This window comes from Dromiciops gliroides, chromosome 2 (assembly GCF_019393635.1).
Source record: "Dromiciops gliroides isolate mDroGli1 chromosome 2, mDroGli1.pri, whole genome shotgun sequence".
In the NCBI taxonomy this organism is placed as follows: Eukaryota; Metazoa; Chordata; class Mammalia; order Microbiotheria; family Microbiotheriidae; genus Dromiciops; species Dromiciops gliroides.
The window spans coordinates 397,590,398-397,611,768 of NC_057862.1; the positions used below are offsets into that span (position 1 = coordinate 397,590,398).

The 21,371-nt window shown below is 45.2% G+C and overlaps 1 protein-coding gene across 3 annotated transcripts in view; it reads right to left on the bottom strand.

The window, feature by feature from the left end:
- SLC12A3 (solute carrier family 12 member 3) overlaps positions 1 to 21,371 on the bottom strand; it is a 46,375-nt gene that overhangs the window by 16,259 nt on the left and 8,745 nt on the right. For all 3 annotated transcript variants that reach the window (XM_043986116.1, XM_043986114.1, XM_043986115.1), the window contains exons 4-18: positions 20,907 to 21,002; positions 19,262 to 19,401; positions 18,659 to 18,769; positions 17,536 to 17,647; positions 16,853 to 16,983; positions 10,808 to 10,892; positions 10,060 to 10,214; positions 9,506 to 9,613; positions 8,938 to 9,061; positions 8,022 to 8,123; positions 7,545 to 7,700; positions 4,469 to 4,568; positions 3,055 to 3,166; positions 2,216 to 2,356; positions 1,022 to 1,128 (exon numbers count right to left, since the gene is read on the bottom strand). In XM_043986116.1, coding sequence (XP_043842051.1) covers positions 1,022 to 1,128; positions 2,216 to 2,356; positions 3,055 to 3,166; positions 4,469 to 4,568; positions 7,545 to 7,700; positions 8,022 to 8,123; positions 8,938 to 9,061; positions 9,506 to 9,613; positions 10,060 to 10,214; positions 10,808 to 10,892; positions 16,853 to 16,983; positions 17,536 to 17,647; positions 18,659 to 18,769; positions 19,262 to 19,401; positions 20,907 to 21,002 — 1,780 coding nt within the window. The remainder of the gene's footprint in view (positions 1 to 1,021; positions 1,129 to 2,215; positions 2,357 to 3,054; positions 3,167 to 4,468; positions 4,569 to 7,544; positions 7,701 to 8,021; positions 8,124 to 8,937; positions 9,062 to 9,505; positions 9,614 to 10,059; positions 10,215 to 10,807; positions 10,893 to 16,852; positions 16,984 to 17,535; positions 17,648 to 18,658; positions 18,770 to 19,261; positions 19,402 to 20,906; positions 21,003 to 21,371) is intronic.

Below are 21,371 nucleotides of genomic sequence, written 5' to 3' on the forward strand. Positions count from 1 at the left end.
CCAGTAAAAGATTATGTATACCTGTTTTATATACCTATATTCCTGGGGTCATATAAAAATTTCTTGGGTGAAAAGGGGTCATGAGTGGAAAAAGTTTAAGAAGCCCTGCTGTACATGATATTTTAGTTGGGATTTCACAGGTACAGTCCTTAGCCCTTCCCAATTGCAAAGTGTTTCTATGCCATTCATTTAACAAAATCTCTGGTCTCTTGCCATCTAATCCTCTACTCTTTCCACTAGACCCCACTGCCTCTCTTAAAATGAGAAGAAAGAGAGGAACAAGGAGAAAAAAAGAGTTGAGATCAGAGATTTATTTTTTAGCTCCTATGGTCAGTATAGACAGAGAGCAGCTTCCTAAGGTTTCTGGGTCTCCATTTGTGAGTCTGGCTAAAAAGCATTGATGGTCAGAAGGATAGCCCCATCATTAAAGGCCAACTTATAGCAGAATCTTGGAATGTCAAAGCTGAGAAAGGACTTGAAACCACTCAGTCTGATGTGGTCATTTTACAGGGGAAATAGGCTCAGAGAGGGAGAGTCATGTGCCCAGAGGCTCATGGCTAATTAGGAACAGAGGGAGGGCAAGAACTCAGTCCTCTTGGCTCCCAGCACAATAGTCTTTATGAGCTATGCCACCCTGGCTCCATTAGCCATTAAGGCAGGAAAGTGATTTGGATATTTTAGTTGAGAGAATACAGCCATTGCTTAGCCCTGAGATAGCCCCTGAATTAAAATCATAACTGTGACCCATTTGTCAAACATGCCAGTCTCAGAGGTTGAACTGCAGAGGCCCTTTTCACAGTGACAATGTTAAGAATGAGGTGGGATTAGGGGAGACAATGTGGGGGTTTTCTCCTTTTCTCTGCTCAGGTCGAAGAAGCCTTCAGAATCTCTCATCTTCTCCTGACCTGCACTGGCCCCTCTCCCTCCCCACTATGATCTGGATCCAAGAGCTGGTGGGAAGAGGGCACTGCTTTTCCTGAAGACCAAAGGCATGGTTAAAGCCCCAGCCACTTAAACTCACTGCAGGATCCCGATGTAATCTTCCACTGTTGCTGGGTGAGCTGACTGCCAGTTCTTTTTGTATCCAACCACCAGAATGTTGGGCTTCATCTTCCCAAGACCGGCTGCCTGTATTTAAGAAATAGCTAGAGAAATATAGCCAACTCTTCATCATTTACATGTTGATTACTAGAGACACATCATTTAACACTGAGTTGGCCGTTCCCATACTTCTTGACTCTTGTAAGCTCTGGATGTGGCCACAGGTCTACATGACTGTAAGCCTACATATTATTAGAAAGTTGTACAACCCATCACACATGTATCCAGAGCCAGGTACGGAAAAAGTTGTGGATTATCTCTGAACCTCAGTTTCCTCATCTGTAAAATGAGATTTTAGATGATCTCTAAGCTCTTTTCTAGCTCTAGAGCCTATGATCCTTGCCCTGCTCCCCTACATTAATACAGATAATTATCTCTCCTACTAGACTATAAGCTCCTTGAGGGCAGGGACCATCTGTGTTTTATTCCTCTTTGTATTGCACCTAGCACCAAGCACAATTTTTTTTTTTTTGGTGAGGCAATTGGGGTTAGGTGACTTGTCCAGGGTCACACAGCTAGTAAGTGTTAAGTGTTTGAGGCCAGATTTGAACTCAGGTCCTCCTGACTCCAGGGCCAGTGCTCTGTCCACTGTGCCACCTAGCTGCCCCATAGCACCAAGCTCAATTAAAAATTGACTCTAATAATGAAGAATCAGGCTCTTCCCTCCCCAAATATTCAGCTCCACTGTTCCCCATACTGAGCTTTCTTGCCTCTCCTGAAATTTATGGGAAGCTGTCTGAAACAAAAGCATCTCAAAATGGGACAGGGACCAGAGGAAGACCCAAGTTCTAATTTGCTTCAGGCACTTGTTAGCTGTGTGACCCTGAATAAGTCACCTAATCTCTCTGAGCCTCAGTTGCCTCACCTGTAGAATGAAGAGTTTGGACTTGAGCACCTTCAGGCTCTAAATCTATGATTCTATGAAGTAGGAATCCCATCTCAACAGTGACCAGAGTCCAGGAAGAACTTCTCCATGGGAAAGACTGTAACAAAGGGCTAGGGGTGGCTATGGAATGTTCAGAGAAGGTCATTCAGAGCAGGCTGGACCCTCATTTCTCCACCCTTGGTTAGGCATGGTTGGGGCTCTCTGCTTTTCCCCAGGCAATCACTTCACCTGAATTAAAATCTGGACCCCACTCCTCAAGTCCTCCGCAATCACATCCGAGTAGAAAGCCTTGATCTTCCTTTTGTTTAGCCACTTTGTGTGTCCATTGGAGATGAGCCGGAGCTCTGGCATCCTCTGTTTTCGAGGTCCCTGTCATGGGAGTGAAAGAAAGAGCCCCCCACAGAGAATGAGGGGCTTCTGGGTTGGAGAACTCTGTGCTAGCTTAAGGCTGGTCAACATCTATAGCCCTGCAGACCATCAGCAGGACATGGGCCTGGCAGGTCTAGTGGACAGAGAAGGAAGAAGAAAAGGGAAAGAAGAGCTAGGAGAAAAGGATTTAGTCTGAAGGGATCTTAGGAAGTGTCTAGTCCTGCATACTCTCTATATTATAGGGAAACCCAAGTGGGGAAAGTCACACAGAAGACAAAGCTAAGATTTGGATCTATGCCTCCAAATGCAGAGATCTTTGGAGGGGGAGGAAGAGAGAAAGGGCAGGAAGTAAAAGATGGAGAGAAAGAGGTGACAAAGAAGGAAGAAAAAACATGAAGCTAATCAAGTGATGTTGCATGAAGACCAGAAACGTAGGCCATAGCCAGATTGGGAAGGCCTTTAAATGCCAAACAAATTAATTTATATTTTTAATTAGTGTCCATGGGAAGCCATTAGAGCTTCTTGAGCAAGAGAATGACGGCCTCATAAATGTGTGCTCCTGTGTGGCCCATGGAAAGTCCCTCACATCATCCATCAACTTGGTGCTGGTGTTTTATAGAAAACAGCAAGTGATTGTCCCACAGCCCAGGGCTGTTCCCACACCAAACCTGGAGGAAAAGGAGGAGGCAGACACTCACAATGATCACATGGCCACAAATCATCAGACTGAGGTTTCTGGTGAATGTGCCCACAAAGTCCACCAGGGCCGGTCGAAAATTTGGAGGCCCGGTAAGGACCAGGCACTGAGGTCTGAGAAAGAAAACAAAGGAGAAAATGTCGATGTCACGAAGGATGGAGCAACTGCTCAGATCCTAAAGCTGAATTCCTGTGTCTCAGGTGTGGTCTCTCCCTCTTCTATGCCCTGCATCTATTCCTTCATTTGCAAAAATCTGTCCTATATCATAGGCACATTAAGAGAATCAAACTGAAATGATTATGGACAAGTTTTGTGGAAAATGTGTCATTGCATAAATGTAAGGGATCATTATAGTTAAGAAACAATCAGGCAGTCAATCAAGACTTTATTAAGCACCCACTACTATGAGCCTCCTTGGGTATCTAGGTGACACTGTGTATAGAGTGACAGCCTGGAATTAGGAAGACTCATTTTCCTGAATCCAGCCTCAGTCATTTACTAGCTGTGTGACCCTAGGCAAGTCACTTAACCCTGTTTGCCTCAGTTTCCTCACCTGTAAAATGAGTTGGAGAAGGAAATGATAAACCACTCCAGTATCTTTGCCAAGAAAACCCCAAATGGGGTCATGAAGATTCAGACACAGCTGAAACAACTGATCAACAACAAAATGAGCCTCTGAAGTACTAGGGATACACATATTTAAAAAATTCAAGGTCATGCCATTTTGTCAGTGTGAACACTCCTTCTACCATTCCTCTTTAGCTAAATAGATGCTTTCTCAGAGTTGATGTGGTCTAAACATTCATCCTAAGGCCAGCAGAATCTCTTTGCACTCAGCTAGGTTGGTTCTCAGCCAAAGGACACATGCAGTCTGCCAGTAGGTAGGCCTGCCAGAGCCTTCCCTCCCTGGGCAGTCTTCTGGAGGCCAGGGTACCTTTTGTGCTCCAATGAGGCATCAGAGGTCAATGTTGACGGAGTAGTCAGAGGAACCATAAAATGCTGATTAATTATAAAATAATATTAGTGATTTCAATATTTCATTTATTTTGTCAGTGAACTTGCTCCATGTTGGTACCATTCTCTTCCCATCAGTTCAGAAGCACTGGGGAGGCAGGTATGTTCTGCACATGCCCAGCCCCTAGCATGGGGCCTGTCACATGGTGAGTGTTTACTACTCATTTGTTGACTAACTTGATGGTATGCAAGGCCAGGTGAAGGCAGGGATATCTGCGCTTTTGAATGGTTGCTCATGGGATGGAAAGGGTGGCCTGTTCACCTGTGTGTGTGTGAGGCAGTTGGGGTTAAGTGACTTGCTCAGGGTCATACAGTGTCAAGTGTCTGAGGCTGGATTTGAACTCAGGTCCTCCTGAATCTAGGGCTGGTGCTTTATCTACTGCACCACCTAGCTGCCCCACCTGTAATTCTTAATATGCTCTTCAACTTCATTGAGTCCTACTGAGTAGCTCAGGGCCATGTTGTAGGAGCCAGCTTGGACCGAAGATCCCCAGTTCACCTCTGGAGAGAGAAAAAAGTGGGGAAGGGAAGAAAGAAGAAGCTTTGAAAGAAGGAATCACACACCACATGCACCTAGAGGTAGGTGTCAAAAGATCTGGCTGGTGGACCAAAGGGTGAAGCCAAGCTATAGGAAATAATGAAAATAGCTCATAATAAAACTATTGTGTTCTATGGTTCAAAAACCACTTTCCTTACAACAAACCTTAGTAAATAGTGTAAATATTATTATTATTATTTTTTGGTGAGGCAATTGGAGTTAAGTGACTTGCCCAGGGTCACACAGCTAGTAAGTGTCAAGTGTCTGAGGCTGGATTTGAACTCAGGTCCTCTTGAATCCTGGGCTAGTGCTCTATCCACTGCGCCACATAGCTGCCCCTAGTGTAAATATTATTTTTCCTGTTTTATAGATGAGGATCTTGTGGCTCAGAGAATTTAAAGGATATGCCCAGGGTCTCTCAGCTAGGATGTGTCAGATCCAGGAAGGGACCTCAGAAATCATCTGGTCCAACCCCCTCATCTTCAGATGAGAAAAATGAGGCCCACAGGTCTTAGATGACTTGTCCTAGGTTACATAGGTAGCACAAAGAAAGATTAAGAACTTGAACCCAGGTATCACCCGACTTCAGGGGCAGTGACCTCTTCAAAAAAACACGAATGCTCTCAGTACAGGTGAAACTAATGTAGGCCTTTATGGTTTACAAACTACTTTGCATACATTATCTTATGAAAAAGAGCCAGCTTTTTGATAGGGTAGTAGGGGAGTATCTACAAGGCTGGCTTAAGAAAAAGAAGATAGGGGCAGCTAGGTGGTGCAGTGGATAAAGCACTGGCCCTGGATTCAGGAGTACCTGAGTTCAAATCTGGCCTCAGACACTTGACACTTACTAGCTGTGTGACCCTGGGCAAGTCACTTAACCCCCATTGCCCCGCAAAAAAAAAAAAAAAAGACGATAGCGAATGATTGGGGCAGCCATTGGCTCAATCACAACCTGGAGCAGGCACTGCCACCCATTGGACACCTGCATGGGGTCATTAATCTTAGATCAGTTTCTAAATGCTTCATCTGTATCATGGGAGTGCTCAGTCCTACCCTCCTCCTTTCCAAGATTACTGGAAGGGATTGGGGGAAAGGGCAGAGAAATTAAAATAATTGCTGTGAACAGGTTTTGGAAATGGCAAGGCAGTGTATTGGAGAGAAAGGAGTCTGGACCAGGAGTCGGGAGAACTAAACTGCAGGCTGTATTCTGCCATCTAACTAGCGTAGCTAACCTTGAATAAACCACTTGCAATGTCTGAATCTCAGTCTTTTTGTCTGTAAAATGGAGATACTAATTCTTCCTCTACACACTTCTGGGTTCTTTGATATCACTGGCAAAAAGTTAGTCAGTCATTCAATGAGTAAAGGAAAGATGGCAGGAAAGGGGTTAGCTAGGTGGTTTGTGTACAAAATATTTTCATGAATATATACATATACCTACATATACATATGTATGTGTCTGTCTAACTATCTAACCATGAAGAGAGGTGAGTTAATAAACAGGGAGAATAATGAGGAATTCTAAAAAGAGCAAAGACCTTGGAAACAAGAGGCAGTGTGACACAGTACAAAGAACACCGCATCTGAAGTCAGAAGACCTGGGTTCAAATTTTGACCCTACTACTTTGTCTCTGTGAGTTTCAGTTTTTTCATTTATAAAATGGAAGACTTGGACTAGATGACCTCTAAGGTCCTTCTGTCTCTAAATGTATGATGAATTATTGTGAGGGAAAAATCCATCCTCTTCTCAATAATTTTCAGGAACTCAGCAGCGAAGTGACAAAGACTTTATTTCATTATCATGAGAAGGAGGCACCCTAGTGTGCAGCTAGTGGGTGCCCAGAAAGGGGGGCTTGCGGGCCCTGTTTTATACCCTAGTCCCTAACGCGAATGGACCTTCCCCTTTTTCATCACTGGTGGGGTTACAATCTATGGGCAAAAACTAGCTAATAGGAACGCAGTATTCCCACCCCTCTTCCTTGTATGGGCATAACTCAGGAGTGGACCTTCTACTTCCTTATATGGACACAACTCCGGAGAGGACCTTATTGAGACCAGGGCTCCTTGAACCATGTGACCTTGCTAACCTGAGGGGTAGGAAGGTGATCTGAGACCTTTGTCCTACAAACAGGTCAGGGGGAGTATGACTGTTATATTCACATTGAGAGGAGACAACTACCCATTTCTCACAATTATGATCTGGATTCAAATCCCAGCCCTATCATATACTACTTGTGTGGTTTTAACAAAATCCTTTAACTTTGGGGCAGCTAGGTGGCGCAGTGGATAGAGCACTGGCCCTGGAGTCAGGAATACCTGAGTTCAAATCCAGCCTCAGACACTTAACACTTACTAGCCGTGTGACCCTGGGCAAATCACTTAACCCCAATCGCCTCACTAAAAAACAAACAAACAAAAACAAAACAAAAACAAAAACAAAAAATCCTTTAACTTCTCATGGACTCAGTCTCCTCAATCTGTAAAATGGGAAGAGTGAACAAGTTAATCTCTAAGGACCTTTTGAGCACTGTTATTGTCTCTTAAACACATGGGAGATGGATAACTCAGTATTAACACTGGTGTCCCTGAGATGTTAAGAGAATCAAAGAAAGATCTTTAGTACATGGGGATAGCTCTTCAGTGGAAGATTCTTGGGAAAACCGAAAAGAATCCTGAGATCTGCCATGACTAAAAAAGCCATGGATTTACCATAGCATCAAAGCAAAGAATTCCCTCCATGCAGTTGTGAGGAGAAAAAGAAGTCATCTCAGTCATGCACTTTGTAACCAGGAAGAGTTATGTGAATGTCATTATATTATAAATTGTGAAGTGCTACACAAGTGTGAGCGATTGTTAGTGAAAGTAGCTTTGGTTACACAACTTCCTGGCGGAGAGACTGACCACCCCCAACCCTTCCAACTCCACCAAGGCCTCCACACCTGGCTTCTTGTAGAGCACGTATAACAGCAAGAAGATGACGACAGCAATGGCGATAAGGGCTGCCCACCAGGTGAGGAGGAACATGATGACCACAGAGATGACCGCACCAAACAGGGCTATCCACTTGTTGTAATAGTGGAATGAGGGTCTCCACCCTGGGACAGAAAGGAAGGTGCATTCAGCACAGAAAACAGTGGGTAGACTCTTTCCCAGGACCTTATAGTCGGTCAATAGCCCCAGTTTCTAGGGGAAGTGGGTGAAGAAGACTCTGCTTCTGCCAGATTCTCAATGTGGGATCTTGCCCACTGGACCCCTAAATTTGGGCAAACATACCTGAAGGGCCTGACCTAGTCTCTGATGTGGGTGCAGAGCTGCTGAGGTAGCTCAGCCTTTGGGGAGAAGGCATTGAGGAGGGACAGTTGGGCCGTGGGAGTCCTGATAAGCTAGGAGGCTTCTGTTCCTCCATCAGCACTTACCTGGAGAGTTGGTAATGGAGGCATGGAAGCAGCTGAAATTGATGAGTGCATAGGAACACAAGAAGAAGTTGGAGATGATGGGGGCAATGGTGTTGAGCTCAGCTGTAGGGACCAGGGAAGGAGGGAAACAATTAACAACAATCTCCGCTATCCTGGTCCATCGTGGATTTGAATGGACCTCCTCAAACAGGGGGAGGGGAGAAGAGAGGGGAAGAGAGACATGGTCAGGATATCAGGTTGGGAGTAGGGTTAGTTTTCTGCCTTTGTCTCTCTAATTCTCATCCTTCTTTCTCTTACTCTTTCTCTACCTCTCTGTCTCTCTCCCTTCCCTCCCCTCTTTCTCCTTTCCTCTCTATTCTCCTTCCTCTTTCTCTTTTCCTCCTTTTCTCTCTCCTTTCCTTTCACCCTTCTCTCTCCCTCTCCTCTTCCCTCTCCTCTTCTCCCTCTCTCTATATGTCTGCCCCTTTATTTGGAAAAAACTCAGGAGCTATGACACTAGGGAATTCAGGGAATCATATATCTTTAAACAGATGACCTCCAAAGGTCATCTGGTCCAGCCTTCACCATCAGGTGAGGTAATATTATTTGTGTTTTCAGATGACACAGCTCAGGCCTGGAGAAATGAAGTGCCCTGCTTAGGCCATCCAATTAGCATATGGCAGAGGGAGAAGCCAGGCCTCCTAGTGCAATACTTATGCCTCTTATTAAATCATTCTTCAGTTCATGCCAAATCCAGTTCAGGTGCTATGGGACTGCATCTGAATTGAGTTAATTCTTCACCCTCATCCCTAGAGAGGGTCAGAAGGAGATCTAGATTTTTTCCCTCAGATTCCAAGCCAAGTAAGTACTCTTTCCCATCCTCTCAATCGCCAGCTCCCATGCCTGCCTCCTCTCAGGGACCAGGGTCCAGCCTCACCAATGAGAATGAAGGCCACACCGATGAAGTAAGCCAGGAGGTAACCCCGGACAGGCTCATTGTTTTTTCCATAGCCCTTCCCAAAGAAGCCAATGAGAGGGTAGAGCTGGTCTTCACACAGGCACTGGAGAGTGAGACATGCGAAGGAAAGAAGAAAGACAGCAAAGTTTTATCCTAGGGTGTCAGAATCTATTCTCCCTACTCCAGTTCTGGTTTTGTTTTTGTTTTCCTAGAACAAGCTGTGAGCTACATTTAGGCATCTTCCTTGGGAACCCTTTTCAATTGGCTTCTAGGCTTCCTTCATTCCCACTCCTCTCCTCTTTCTTTTCCTTTTCCCTCCCCCATCCCCATCCCCATCCCCATCTTATCTTTCTAGTAGAAGACACAGTGAAGTTACTGATACTGACATTTTATGTCCCCATTCTCTCTTGGCACCCTCATCCATCCCAAAACTCTCCTTCACCCCTCTGCTGGAGGTTTGTACAATCAGAGGTCTGCCCATCCCACTGAGTGCTATAGATGGGATGGCAGCTGGAATTCACCACTACACTGGGCACCACTTTCTTACCTGAAAGACTTTGGCAGCAGAGACAAGGCAGGCCAGGGCAGAAGAGAGGGTGGCCCCAAAGATGCCTGCGGTGATCAGAGGTGCAAAGCCAGATACCATACTCATGCTCTGCAGGAGGGGCATAGGTTTTAGTACCTCCTCATTGCCCAAGCTATGGGCCCCAGAGCCCCTTGCTTCTGGGCGCTGAGTCCACCCATCCTTTAGGAGTGAACTGCCTCACTCTTGGGTACTGCTCCCCTTAAACCTAGGCCCTGCACCTCTCATTCATGGGTACCAATTCTGGTAAATTAATAATTTTATTTGACTTTTGAAGGAAGAGTGGAAGCAGCACCAGGCTTATTGCCTGGCCTTCTGTGGGCTGGGCAGCCAGTCTAGTCTTGGAAGGCCTAGTCCCATGCCCTCTATTGCTTCCTTCCCCTTGTGCCTCTCCCTATGGTGTGACCAGGACTTTGGCAATGGCTTTGACAAAGACACTAAGCAATCAGGTTCTGGGGATGAGGACGGGGCTCCCCCTTACCACAATGACTCCTCAAAGGCATGTAGAGTTGGAGTACCTGGTAGTAATTAATGAGCCCATAGTGACAGCTGCGCTTCTGGGTACACTCAGTGAAATTCCAACCATAGCCACACGCCAGCCCCTCACAGTCAGTAGAACCAGGGATCACTGTGTCATTGAGGCCTCCAGAGGCATCTCGCACTACACAGGAGCCTGGCAAGGAAGAGTGGTGTGAAGAGAGAGACAGCTGGCCTCGAATCTCCACTTTGGTATACTTCCACTGACAAAATGAAGTTATTGGAGTAGGTGGCTGGTCTTCCTAATTCACATGCCTGTATTACCCTGGTACTGTTGGGGTTGGGACTGTGTCCAACGTATGGGATCACCAGGTTGGATTCTATTTCACCTGGATGGAATAGTTTGGCTTCCTAGACAGGTGCATGATAGGGAATGGGATTTGCCAGTTGGTATCCAAATCTAATGATGCAAAGCTTAGTGGATAGAAAGATAGTCTTGGAGTCAGGAAGATTTCAGTTTAAGAAGTCTGATACCTCCTGCTCTGTGATCCTGGACAAGTAACTTAGGCTTTCAGTGCTTCAAGCATCCCTCTACGGAGGGATGTCCATCTGCATTGGTAGAGGGAGTTTTCTACACCAATGAAATCATAGATTTAGACACCCCCTCTACTTCTCCACAAAAAGAAATGTAATGATGAGCTTAGTTGTAATGGATTCCATCAGACTCAATTGTTAGCACAGCCCCAATCCTTTATCCATCTCTGATATAATTTAGTTCCCACTACTTACCAATGGTGGCAGAGATGGCCAGGTAGGAGACTGTAGTCCAGAATATTGCCATTAAGGTGCCTTTGGGGATTGCCACAGCAGGATCCTGAGAGAGAAAGTTGTTGTTGTTGTTTTTTTTAAACAATTCCTCCTTGGAGAACATTGAAGACAGTAGCAGCAATATTGTAAGGATGATTAGCTGTGAAAGACTTAGCTACTCTGATCCAAGACAATTCCAAAGGACCCATAATGAAAAATACTATTCACCTCCAGAGAGAGAACTGATGAACTCTGAATGCACATCGAAAGATACTTTAAAATTTTTCTTTATTTTTCTCCTTTTTTTAATCTGTGTTTTCTTTTGCAACATGGCCAATATGGAAAAAAATGTTTTGCATGACTTCACACTTATAATCCATATCAAATTTATTTGCCTTTTTTTTTTTTGCAGGGCAATGAGGGTTTTAGTGACTTGCCCAGAGTCACACAGCTAGTAAGTGTCAAGTGTCTGAGGCCGAATTTGAACTCAGGTCCTCCTGAATCCAGGGCCAGTGCTTTATCCACTGCGTCACATAGCTGCCCCCTATTTGCCTTTTCAAGGAGAGAAGGAGATAATTTGGAACTCAAAAAATTTTAAATGAATGTTAAATTTTTTTTTACACATAGTTGGAAAATATTTAATGAAATAAAACTTTATTAGGGAAAAATTCTTCCTTGGCTTCCTTGTATCCCAGCCTAAAACCCTCTTGTCTAATGCCTTGAGTGAACAAGGGAATTCCAGCCCCACGGTTGAGGTCTGCTGTGTTGCTGGGGTCCAAGTGCTGGGCACTGGGTAATGGATTCTCTTGCTAGAGCCCTTAAGCTGTAGCCTTGCTTAGGAAGATTTACAGCCAACTCATATCCTCCAAATGCCAAGTCCTTCTATGGGGGGGAGGGGTAAGTACAGACTGAGTACATTGGTACGTGATCACCTTGTACTCGTGAGTGCTTTATGACTGTCTGTTGATTGGAGTCTCCTGGTTTTCCACAAAGCTAGTGCCATGCCATGAAGGATCAAAAGGTGTCCTCTGAGGGGCAGCTAGGTGTCGCAGTGGATAAAGCACAGGCCCTGGATTCAGGAGGACCTGAGTTCAAATCTGGTCTCAGACCCTTGACACTAGCTGTGTGACCCTGGGCAAGTCACTTAACCCCAATTGCCTCACCAAAAAAAAAAAAACAACAACAAAGGTGTCCTCTGCGAGGAGCTCCCCCTTTCTCTCCCATCCCTGTCCTTTTTTCCGTTCCAGTAACAATCACTGACACTTGTATAACTTTTTAAAATTATTTTTCATACTTGTATAACTTTAAAATTTTTTTGACACTTTGTATAACTTGAAGGTTTAGACTAGATGACCCCTTCCAGCTCTGAACCTGAGATCCTATGCCATCAAAGTACTTTTTGTGTGGATCATCTCCAAGGAATTAGGCTATTGTCCCATTTTTTCAGATAAAGAAACTGAGGCTTTGAGAAGGTAGGTGACTAGATGTGGTCAGGAGCAGACCTGAGACTAGAGCCCAGCCTTTCTGATTCTCAGTCCCTTTCTCTTTCTATGGAGGCCCAAGGTCTCTCTAGAAAGTAGAGTTTTGAAATCCTGCCAGGTTCAGATGGTAGGCCAGGCCACACCTGGGAATAGAGGCATCACTGGGCAGTTTTTGCAACAGGACTAGAACTGTTGCAAGAAATGCTTTGCTCATGGCTTCTCATAGAGCCAAACCCCAAGAGTACAATCTGGTGATTTTCATGGTATTTATAAATCTTTTTCAGTGCAATGTGTCCTTCTGCCTTCTCACTCCCCCCTCTCCTCGCCCCCACAAAAGAGTTGCTTTGATGGAGGAGCTCAAAGCAAAGGCTCATCTTTACAAGTGGGTTACTAGTTGAGAAAGTGAACCCAGGCAGGGGGCCCAGCTCTCAGACCCTGTGGCCATTGTCCTCTTCACCCCATTGAGCTTATGCACCTGCAATGCTGAGGTCCTGCCCTAAACCCATCAGTAAAGACCACACAGCCACTTCTCAATGCAATTAATGTTGCAGACATCTGCCCACCCCTACAAAGGAACCCTTGCTTTCATCACATCATTATCATCATTAGAAAGCCCCAAAGAGGGGGCAGCTAAGTGGCACAGTGGATAAAGCACCGGCCCTGGATTCAGGAGGACCTGAGTTCAGATCCGGCCTCAGACACTTAACACTTACTAGCTGTGTGACCTTGGGCAAGTCACTTAACCCTCATTGCCCTACCAAAAAACAAAAAAAAGAAAGCCCCAAAGACATAGCCCACTCTTGTGGTTCTGGGAGGAGTGTCGCTCAGCAGGGTACTACTTCTTTCCCTTTGAGGAAAGAGGACTTGCTGATCTTTACTTGTAGGTTAGGGGATTCCCAGGCCTCCCTCCTTACCCTTTCTATAGTAATAAGCCATGTGAATTTCCCCTGATCCTTAGCTAGACCCAGAACTGTGTTGGAGCCAGTTCAAAACTGCTGGAGAAAGTCAGCTGTTAAATTTCCATTATGAGCATTTACACCCCAGAAATCAGCAAATGCTACAAAGCAGGACTTGATTTATTGTCTGTTGACTGTCTAGACTTAAGAGAGAGATGGAAAAAATGTTAGTAATGCAACCACCTCTGTGCCACCCTCACACCCTGTGGCCACCTGATAGGCATATCAAGCATCTTGAGGCTATTGGAAAGAAGGGGCAGAGGGGGTGTTGCTGTCTTGTGGTCTTGAAATTTTTATTTTCACATATGTAATCCATCTGGTACAAGTAGCTAACTTGGTAAATATGGTGTACTCCCATTGACCTCCATAGCTGCTGAGGAAGGGAGGGAGAGAGACAGAGAGACAGAGAGATGGGGGGAAGGCAGAAGGGGAAGAGGAAGAAGAAAAAAGGAGAAGAGGAAGGAGGAGGAGGAGAAGAAGAAGAAGAAGAAGAAAGAGAAAAGAAAGTGGGGGAGGGGAAGGAAGGAAAGAAGAAAAGGAAGGAGGGAAAGAAGGAAGGAAGAAAGAAAGAGAAAGAAAGTTGTGAGGGATCTGCTGTGCTAAAACTCTGAGCTAGGTGCTAGACTGGGCCAGGGCTTTGGGTAATGGCAGCCATACAAAGTCAAACTTCACCCTGAATGGAACAGTACTGACCTCTACACAATCGGGAAGGCGATGGAGAGGAAAGGTAGAAACATAAGATTGTGGATTTATAACTAAAACAAACCCCTTAAAGGGTCATCCAGGTCCAAACCCCTTATTTTACTGCTGAGGAAATTGAAACCCAGAGAAAAGTAACTTGCCCAAGGTTAGAGAACCAAGATTTAACCCCAGCCTCTCAGTCTTCAAACGTAAAGTCTTTGCACTTTGCACTTTTCCATGATGCTCCACATGGGCAGTCACTGAATACCCGACACTAGAAACAGGACAATGTCTTGTAGCTTATAGGAGGATGTTTAAGATCAATAAAAAGTCAGTGTGTGTGTTGGGTGGGGGGGGAGAGCGGCCCTCACTGCGATTACCAGCACATTCTGGAAGGGTTTGAAGAACCTCCTAAGTTTCTTAAGGGATTCTTACAGGAAAGTAGCATGTTTAGCTCGTGTTCCTAGTTTCTCCAACCTGTTCCTTCGTGCCCCTGTCACAGAGAAGGCCCTTGCCTGGAGGGCAGATGACACACATCTGGGAGGGACAGCCCAAACACTGGAACCAGAATCAGGATCCAGAGCCATGGCCAAAAATATCTTGACAGGCTCAGACATTGGGAAGGCAGGAAACAAACATCTAGTTGGTGCCTGCTGTGTGCCAGGGACTGTGCAAATATCATCTGATTTGAGCCTCAGGACAGCCAGGGCGTTAGATACTATTATTATCCTTATTTTATGGTTGGGGAAACAGGTTAAGTGACCTGCCCAGGATCACACAGTTAAGTGAGTGATCACATTGATGCCAACAGGAGGCATGGGAGGAAGACTTTCTTTCTTTCTTTTGCGGGGCAATGAGGGTTATGTGACTTGCCCAGGGTCACACAGTTAGTAAGTGTCAAGGGTCTGAGGTCGGATTTGAACTCAGGTCCTCCTGAATCCAGGGCTGGTGCTTTATCCACTGTGCCACCTAGCTGCCCCAAGGAGGAAGACTTTCACTTTTCTCCTTACTTCTCCTAATGCTCCACTTTAGTGGAGGAATAACAAAAATAATTGAATTATAATATAGAAATGTCTTTGTCTCATTCTTAAAGCCCTTTACAACCTGGCCCCATCTTAGCTTCCCAGCCCAGTTGTACATAACTCATCCTGGGGCATGGGAGATGAGGTATCAACCTGGCCTTCATGCTCTTCTTTATATGTGACACTTCATCTCCCATCTCCATACCTTTGCAATGGCAGTCCCACATGCCTAGAATATACTGCTTCCTTACCTCCATGTCAGGAAATCCCTCTCTTTCTTTAAGACCCAACTCAAGCAATACCTTCTATACAAGGCCTTTCCTGATTTCCCAACTGCTGGTGCCCTTCTTCCCTGTTCTTGTATTTAACTACCTTGTACATATTTTGTACTTATTCTGTATAAACTCAATCAGATGAGACAGTATATATATGTATATGCATACACACATACATGCACATATATGTATTTATGTATTTAGATACAATTACACATCTGTGTATATACTATATATACTATAACATATATAACATGTTATATAATATAACATGATATAATATGCTATTATTCAGTTGTTTCAGTTATGACCAACTCTTCATGGCCCCATTTGGGTTTTCTTGGCAGAGATACTGTAGTGGTTTGCCATTTCTTTCTCTGGCTCATTTTCAGAAGAGGAAACTGAGGCAAACAGGGTTAAGTGACTTGCCAGGGTCGCACAACTAGTAAGTGTCTGAAGCCAGATTAGAACTCAAGAATATGAGTCTTCCTGACTCCAGACCCAATGTACTATCCATTGTGGCCATTATCCATATGCATACACACACATAAACATAAAGGGCTTTGTTATCTTTAAGGGGCTATATCAAGCTTAGATATGGTTGTTGTTTGTTATTATTATTATTATTATTATTACTTCATGAGTGTTTTTTCCTGATAGAACATGAGCTCCTTGAGGGGAAGGTATTGCTTATTTTTTTGTCTTTGTATCCCCAGATCTCTGGTATACAGTAGGCATTTAATAAATGCTTGTTGGGTTTTGATCGAAGGATGGTTTACAACATGCTAAATAAATGTCCAAGGACACATGGTTGGGGCAGGGTGGAGCATGAATTTATATTGATGCTGATGACCATGTCACAACCCCAAATGTTTGGACCTTTCTAGGCTGGGGTCTAGGGATTCAGGGAAGGCATAAATTTGTCAGAATTGAAACATTGCTCCCGGAAACACTGTCAGAAGGAGAGTTAAGGCTGCCTCTGGGTATGTCACATGGACCTATCCCATAATCTGTGCTTGATCCTACTTGTCCCACGCTTCCATATCTCCAGCAGCAGAGACTAAGCCTTTTCCTCCAGTGGTGGGAGGCAGGATGGAGCAGTAGGAAGAACAATGGAGTTGGAGTCAGAGAGTCAGTCTGGTGTAGTGGGAGAAATGTGGTGACTCTGGAATCAGAGGATCCAAGTCCAGATACTGACTGTGCCACTTACTAACTGTGTGATCTCAAGTACATCATTTAACCTCAGTTCCTTCATCTGTAAAATGAAAGTGTTGGACTGAATGACCGCTGAGGTCTCTGCCTCCTCTAGATCTCTGATTGTTTCCCATGATCCTTTGCATAGCAGTTCTGCTCCTTTCTACGCATGTGAGTCCAGGTGAATCACTTCCACTCTCTGGCCATCAGTTCTTTCATCTGTAAAACTGAGGGGTTTTAGACTAAATGATTTCTAAGATCTTGCTCTAATTCTATGATCTTTCTCTTATATTGCTGACAGGACCACACCTAGGACTGGCATACAGTAAGTGCTCAATAAAGAACTTCTCATTCACTGTTTCTAGGGAGGAGGGTGGAAAAGGGGGTTCTAGATCTCTGCTTTATGGTCACAACTCACCTTTAAGTCACCGGAGATGTTGGCACCTGCGAGGATGCCAGTGGCTGATGGGAAGAAGATTGAGAACATTCCAAAGAAGCTGCCATCTATACCCCTCCAGTCTGGCACTAAATTCTGGGCAAAAATGTCCCCTGGAAAAATCCATGCTGTGTCAGTCCTTTTCCCTGAGTGATTCACCTCCTTTTTTTTTTTCCTATTCCCAAGCCATAGAGAAGAGGGACTGGAGGTGGGACATTGGACTAGGGTGGCCATCAGAAGGGTACCCAAAGGAATGGATTTCTAATACAGGGCATAGGAGAATAGAATCATAGAGCTGGTAGGAGTCTTAGAGGTCAGTCAATTCACCCTCATCATTTTACAGAGGAAGAAATTGAGCCCCAGGGAAGTGAAGTGATTTTGCCCAAGGTCATACAATGATTAACTGAGGTAAGATTTGAACCCAGGTCTTCCTGACTCCAGGTCCACACAACACCCTATACTACATGACTTTGCCTTTCTGTGTAGGGAGGGATCTAGGGACTTTAATTGTCCTCAGAACCTAACCAACCTCAACAACCCCCACCCCTGCTCACCTACCTCCATCTCCCTAAGACTGGGCCAGGCTTTGTTCAGTACAGACTTTATCCCCAGGGCCCAGGGAAGAAGGAAATCCCAACCGTTCCCTCCAATGCCCTCAGACATACCCCTGTAGCTGAAGAAGCCCTTTGATGCCTTCTCCTCAGATGGAGGGATCAGTGTTCCCACGAAGTAGTTGGCAAAAGAGACCATGATAACCAGGAAGAACAACACCTGGGCCTAGAGGAGTCAGACATCTGGGCTGAAAACCTGGTAGTAGGGGCAGGTAGTGTAGGACCCCCCCCCAAACCACATCCCCCCCCATGAGTGATCTTCTCTATCTTCCAATTCAGAGAACAGTCCACTCTTAGCAACTTACATGGAGTTAAATCATGGACCTGAATTAAACCTTTTCTCTGTAAAGTTGACCAGGTGGAGCATTTTAATTTTATTTTGTGTTTTTAATATATCTCTATCTCTATCTCTATATCCACACATATACATACATACACATACATATACCTACACACACACACATATATATAATATTTTATTTGTTATATGTACTTCTATATGTACTTGTCATCTCTCTAGATGGGTTGTAAACTCCTTGAGGACAGGCGTGCTCATTCTTGCCTTTGGACGCCCACGCCCTAGCACAATGTTTGGCACATAGAAGGCATTTAATAAATGCTTATGGAGGGACCGAGTATTGGGGGAGGGGAGAAAAAAGGCTTAAAGCTTCCTAGGGAGACACCTCCTAATGCCATCAACCTTGAAAAGGGGAGAGACTGAACCAGGGCTGGGGGAGGGGAAGTTCCTGACCTAGGAGCAGAAGGGTGCCTTGGAACTCTCTCACCGCCCAGAGTCCTCCCCCTCCATCAACAGCACTCGCTTCTCCCAGCTGAGGGAGCAGGGCATTTAATAAAGCTCCACCAGAGCTCAGACAAAATCAGGAAATCCATGCATGGGTGAAATGCCCGTTTTTGCCACCTGAGCCACTGGCAGCGCCACATCAAGCACATCCTTGACAGAGCTCTACTTGCCACTCCTCAGCAAAGTCACGGCTCCCATTTACCTGGGAGCCCTCTGAGCTTCCACTCGACCAGTCATTATTTGGAGTCCAGCCAGCCCTCCTTTGAGGCAGAGAAGGAAGCCACCTGAACTGGATGGCTCGTTTAGTGCTTGGAAAGTGCTTTCTCCCAACCTGTAGGAACCTTTCCCCACTCCCTCTCCCCCAAACCACTTTACCTTAGACTCCCATTCCATCCCAGCCAAGGAAATGGCCAAGAGCACCGTGACGGTGACCACGCCGATGATTCTTATGTCGTTGGTGGGGTCCACTATGGGAGAGCCATACTCCTGCAGAGGGGGAGCCCAAGACCAACAGGATGGGGAGCTGCTTCTGTTAGGTTCCTCCAGCCAGCTCTCTCCTCAGTCCATGGGCACCCCTCCCTCTTTAGAAACAGACAATTGTCTGTGGTAATAGAATGCTAGGGTTAAAATTGCCCTATTTGCTGATGCAGAATAGGGGACTTACGGAATCCTGGAGATAGGAGGAAATTTAGAGGTCATCTAGTCTAAGCTCTCATCAAATGCAACATTCCCCTAAAAGTGGCTGCTTGGTGAATTTGCCCTAAGGGCAACAATACTCCCCAAAGTAGTGAAACTGGGGATTCCAATCAGTTTTCTTTAAATGAAATTTTCCTTTTCATTTACCAGTAATTATGTCATCTTAATAGCTATTATAAAAAGGATTAGCTGGACCCCAGGGTAGCCCAAATATGGAAGAGCCTCCCATAGTCTCCCTTTCTATTCCAGGTCCCCATGCTCTCCCCAGAAACCACAACTTACCTGGATCAGGTCTCGTACAGTCTCAGCAAAGCCCACAGTGTGCATGGCCACGGCAACAGCATTGGCAAAGGCAAAGATGAGGCCGATGGAGCCACCCAGCTCTGGGCCCAGGCTCCTTGAGATGAGGAAGTAGGTGCCACCTGACAGAGACCCAATCCCCAATCCCCGACCCCCACTCCAGGTGAGATGTCAAAAGGCTTGAGGGTGGTAGGGATAGGGACGTGAGGGCATAAAAAAAGGAAATGCTAAGAATACAAGACAGTGCTTGGAGCCCTTTACTCAGAGCTAGAAGTGCCTCAGTGTTTAGTCCTGCCCACTCATTTCATAAATAGGGAAACCATAACATAGAAAAGGGAAGTGATTTGGCTATGGTGGCACAGAGAGTTAGTGATAGTCAGCTCTAGGTCTCGGGACTCTGGGCTCCCAGATTAGTCCTCACCATTGCACCTCACTTGGATTTTCTGGATACTCTAAGTAGCTAAAAATAGATATTTAGTGATGGCAGCCTAACATGGTAGAAAGAGACCTGCATTTGAAGCTTATTAGCTGTCTGCCCATGGTTAAGTCAATTAACCTCTCTGAACTTCAGCTCTTTCATCCATGAAATAGGAATAATAATATTTTCCTTGTCTACCTCAGAAGCAAGTTGTGAGGAAAGTGTTTTGTAAGCATTAAAGTGATACAGAAATGTGCCTTTTCCCTAAAAAACTATCTTCTATTTATATTGCATTTGCTTATGTAGGTTCATGTTGTTCCCCCCCCCCCCCCCAAAATGAATGCTCTTCGAGGGCAAGGATTTTTCATCCTTAGCGCTTAACACAAAGAAGGTGCTTAGTAAATGTATGCTGATTGGTCAACTGTCTCACCCAATGGACTGTAAGCTCCATGAAAGCAAGGACAGATTGATTTTTTTTTTTCTTTGTATCCCCAGAACCTTAGCACTGCACCTGGAGCATAGCAAGCAAAAATTTAATAAATTCTTGTATAGGACATGAGATTAAGAATCAAAAGACCTAAGTTCTAGATTCTTTGCCCTGTGCTAACAATCCCATTAATCGGGAGATGGGTGACATTATTTGCATTTGGAAGCAGAAGACTGACCTTCCTAAAGGTTCTGTGGCTCAGGTTAATACTGAAATTGTCTCCATTGGCCAAGCATACTCCCTAGTGGCAGGAAAAGGAAGTGCAGGCACATGGTGGACATGGGAGAAATCCATCTGTATTCTACATTATAGATGGACAGATAATCTATAATGAGGATAACTGAGAGCTGAAAAGGAATTAGAATTTGGGAACTAGAGAAATTCAAGCATTTCCCCTGAAGTCTCCTTTAGTACTAAGGGTTTCTGCCCCTCTTGATGATGGAGAGGAGTTTGTGGGTACCATGGGTAACAAGAGATTTATATTTGTGGACCCAGGGGAGGAAGGAGAAAAGAAGTGGCAGGAGAGGGGCAGCTAGGTGGCACAGTGGATAAAGCACCAGCACTGGATTCAGGAGGACCTGAGTTCAAATCCGGCCTCAGACACTTGACACTTACTAGCTGTGTGACCTTGGGCAAGTCACTTAACCCTCATTGCCCTGCCCCCCCCCCAAAAAAAGAAGAAGTAGCAGGGGAACAGCTATCGGTCTAACAAAGCAGCAAACCTGACTTGACTTTGCCATTGGTGGAGATGGCGGAGATGGAAAGGCCAGTGATGGTGGTCACTGTCACTGAGAGGAGGATGATGACCCACGTCAAGACTGTGGAGAGAGAGTGTTGGGGAATGAAGGGGGATGGTCTAAGTACCACTTCCCTGCCAGGGAAGGAATCCATACTAATCCTTCATACCTGTAAGGGACTAGATAACTGCAAAGTTCTTTGATGTTCATGTCCTTATTTGATTGTTAACATCACCCCCATGAACTAGGCAAGACAGAGCTGATCATCCCCATCTGACAGATGGGGAAAATGAGGCCCAGAGAAATAAAGTAACTTGCCAAGGTTACGCAGGGAGTTGTGGAGCAGGCAGGCCTAAATTCTTAGTTTGGGACTCTCTGTACTTCCCTATGCTGACTTCTAACATGAGGGGTCAGGGCTCTAGCTCCTTCCCTGGAGGCAGGAAGTCCTGT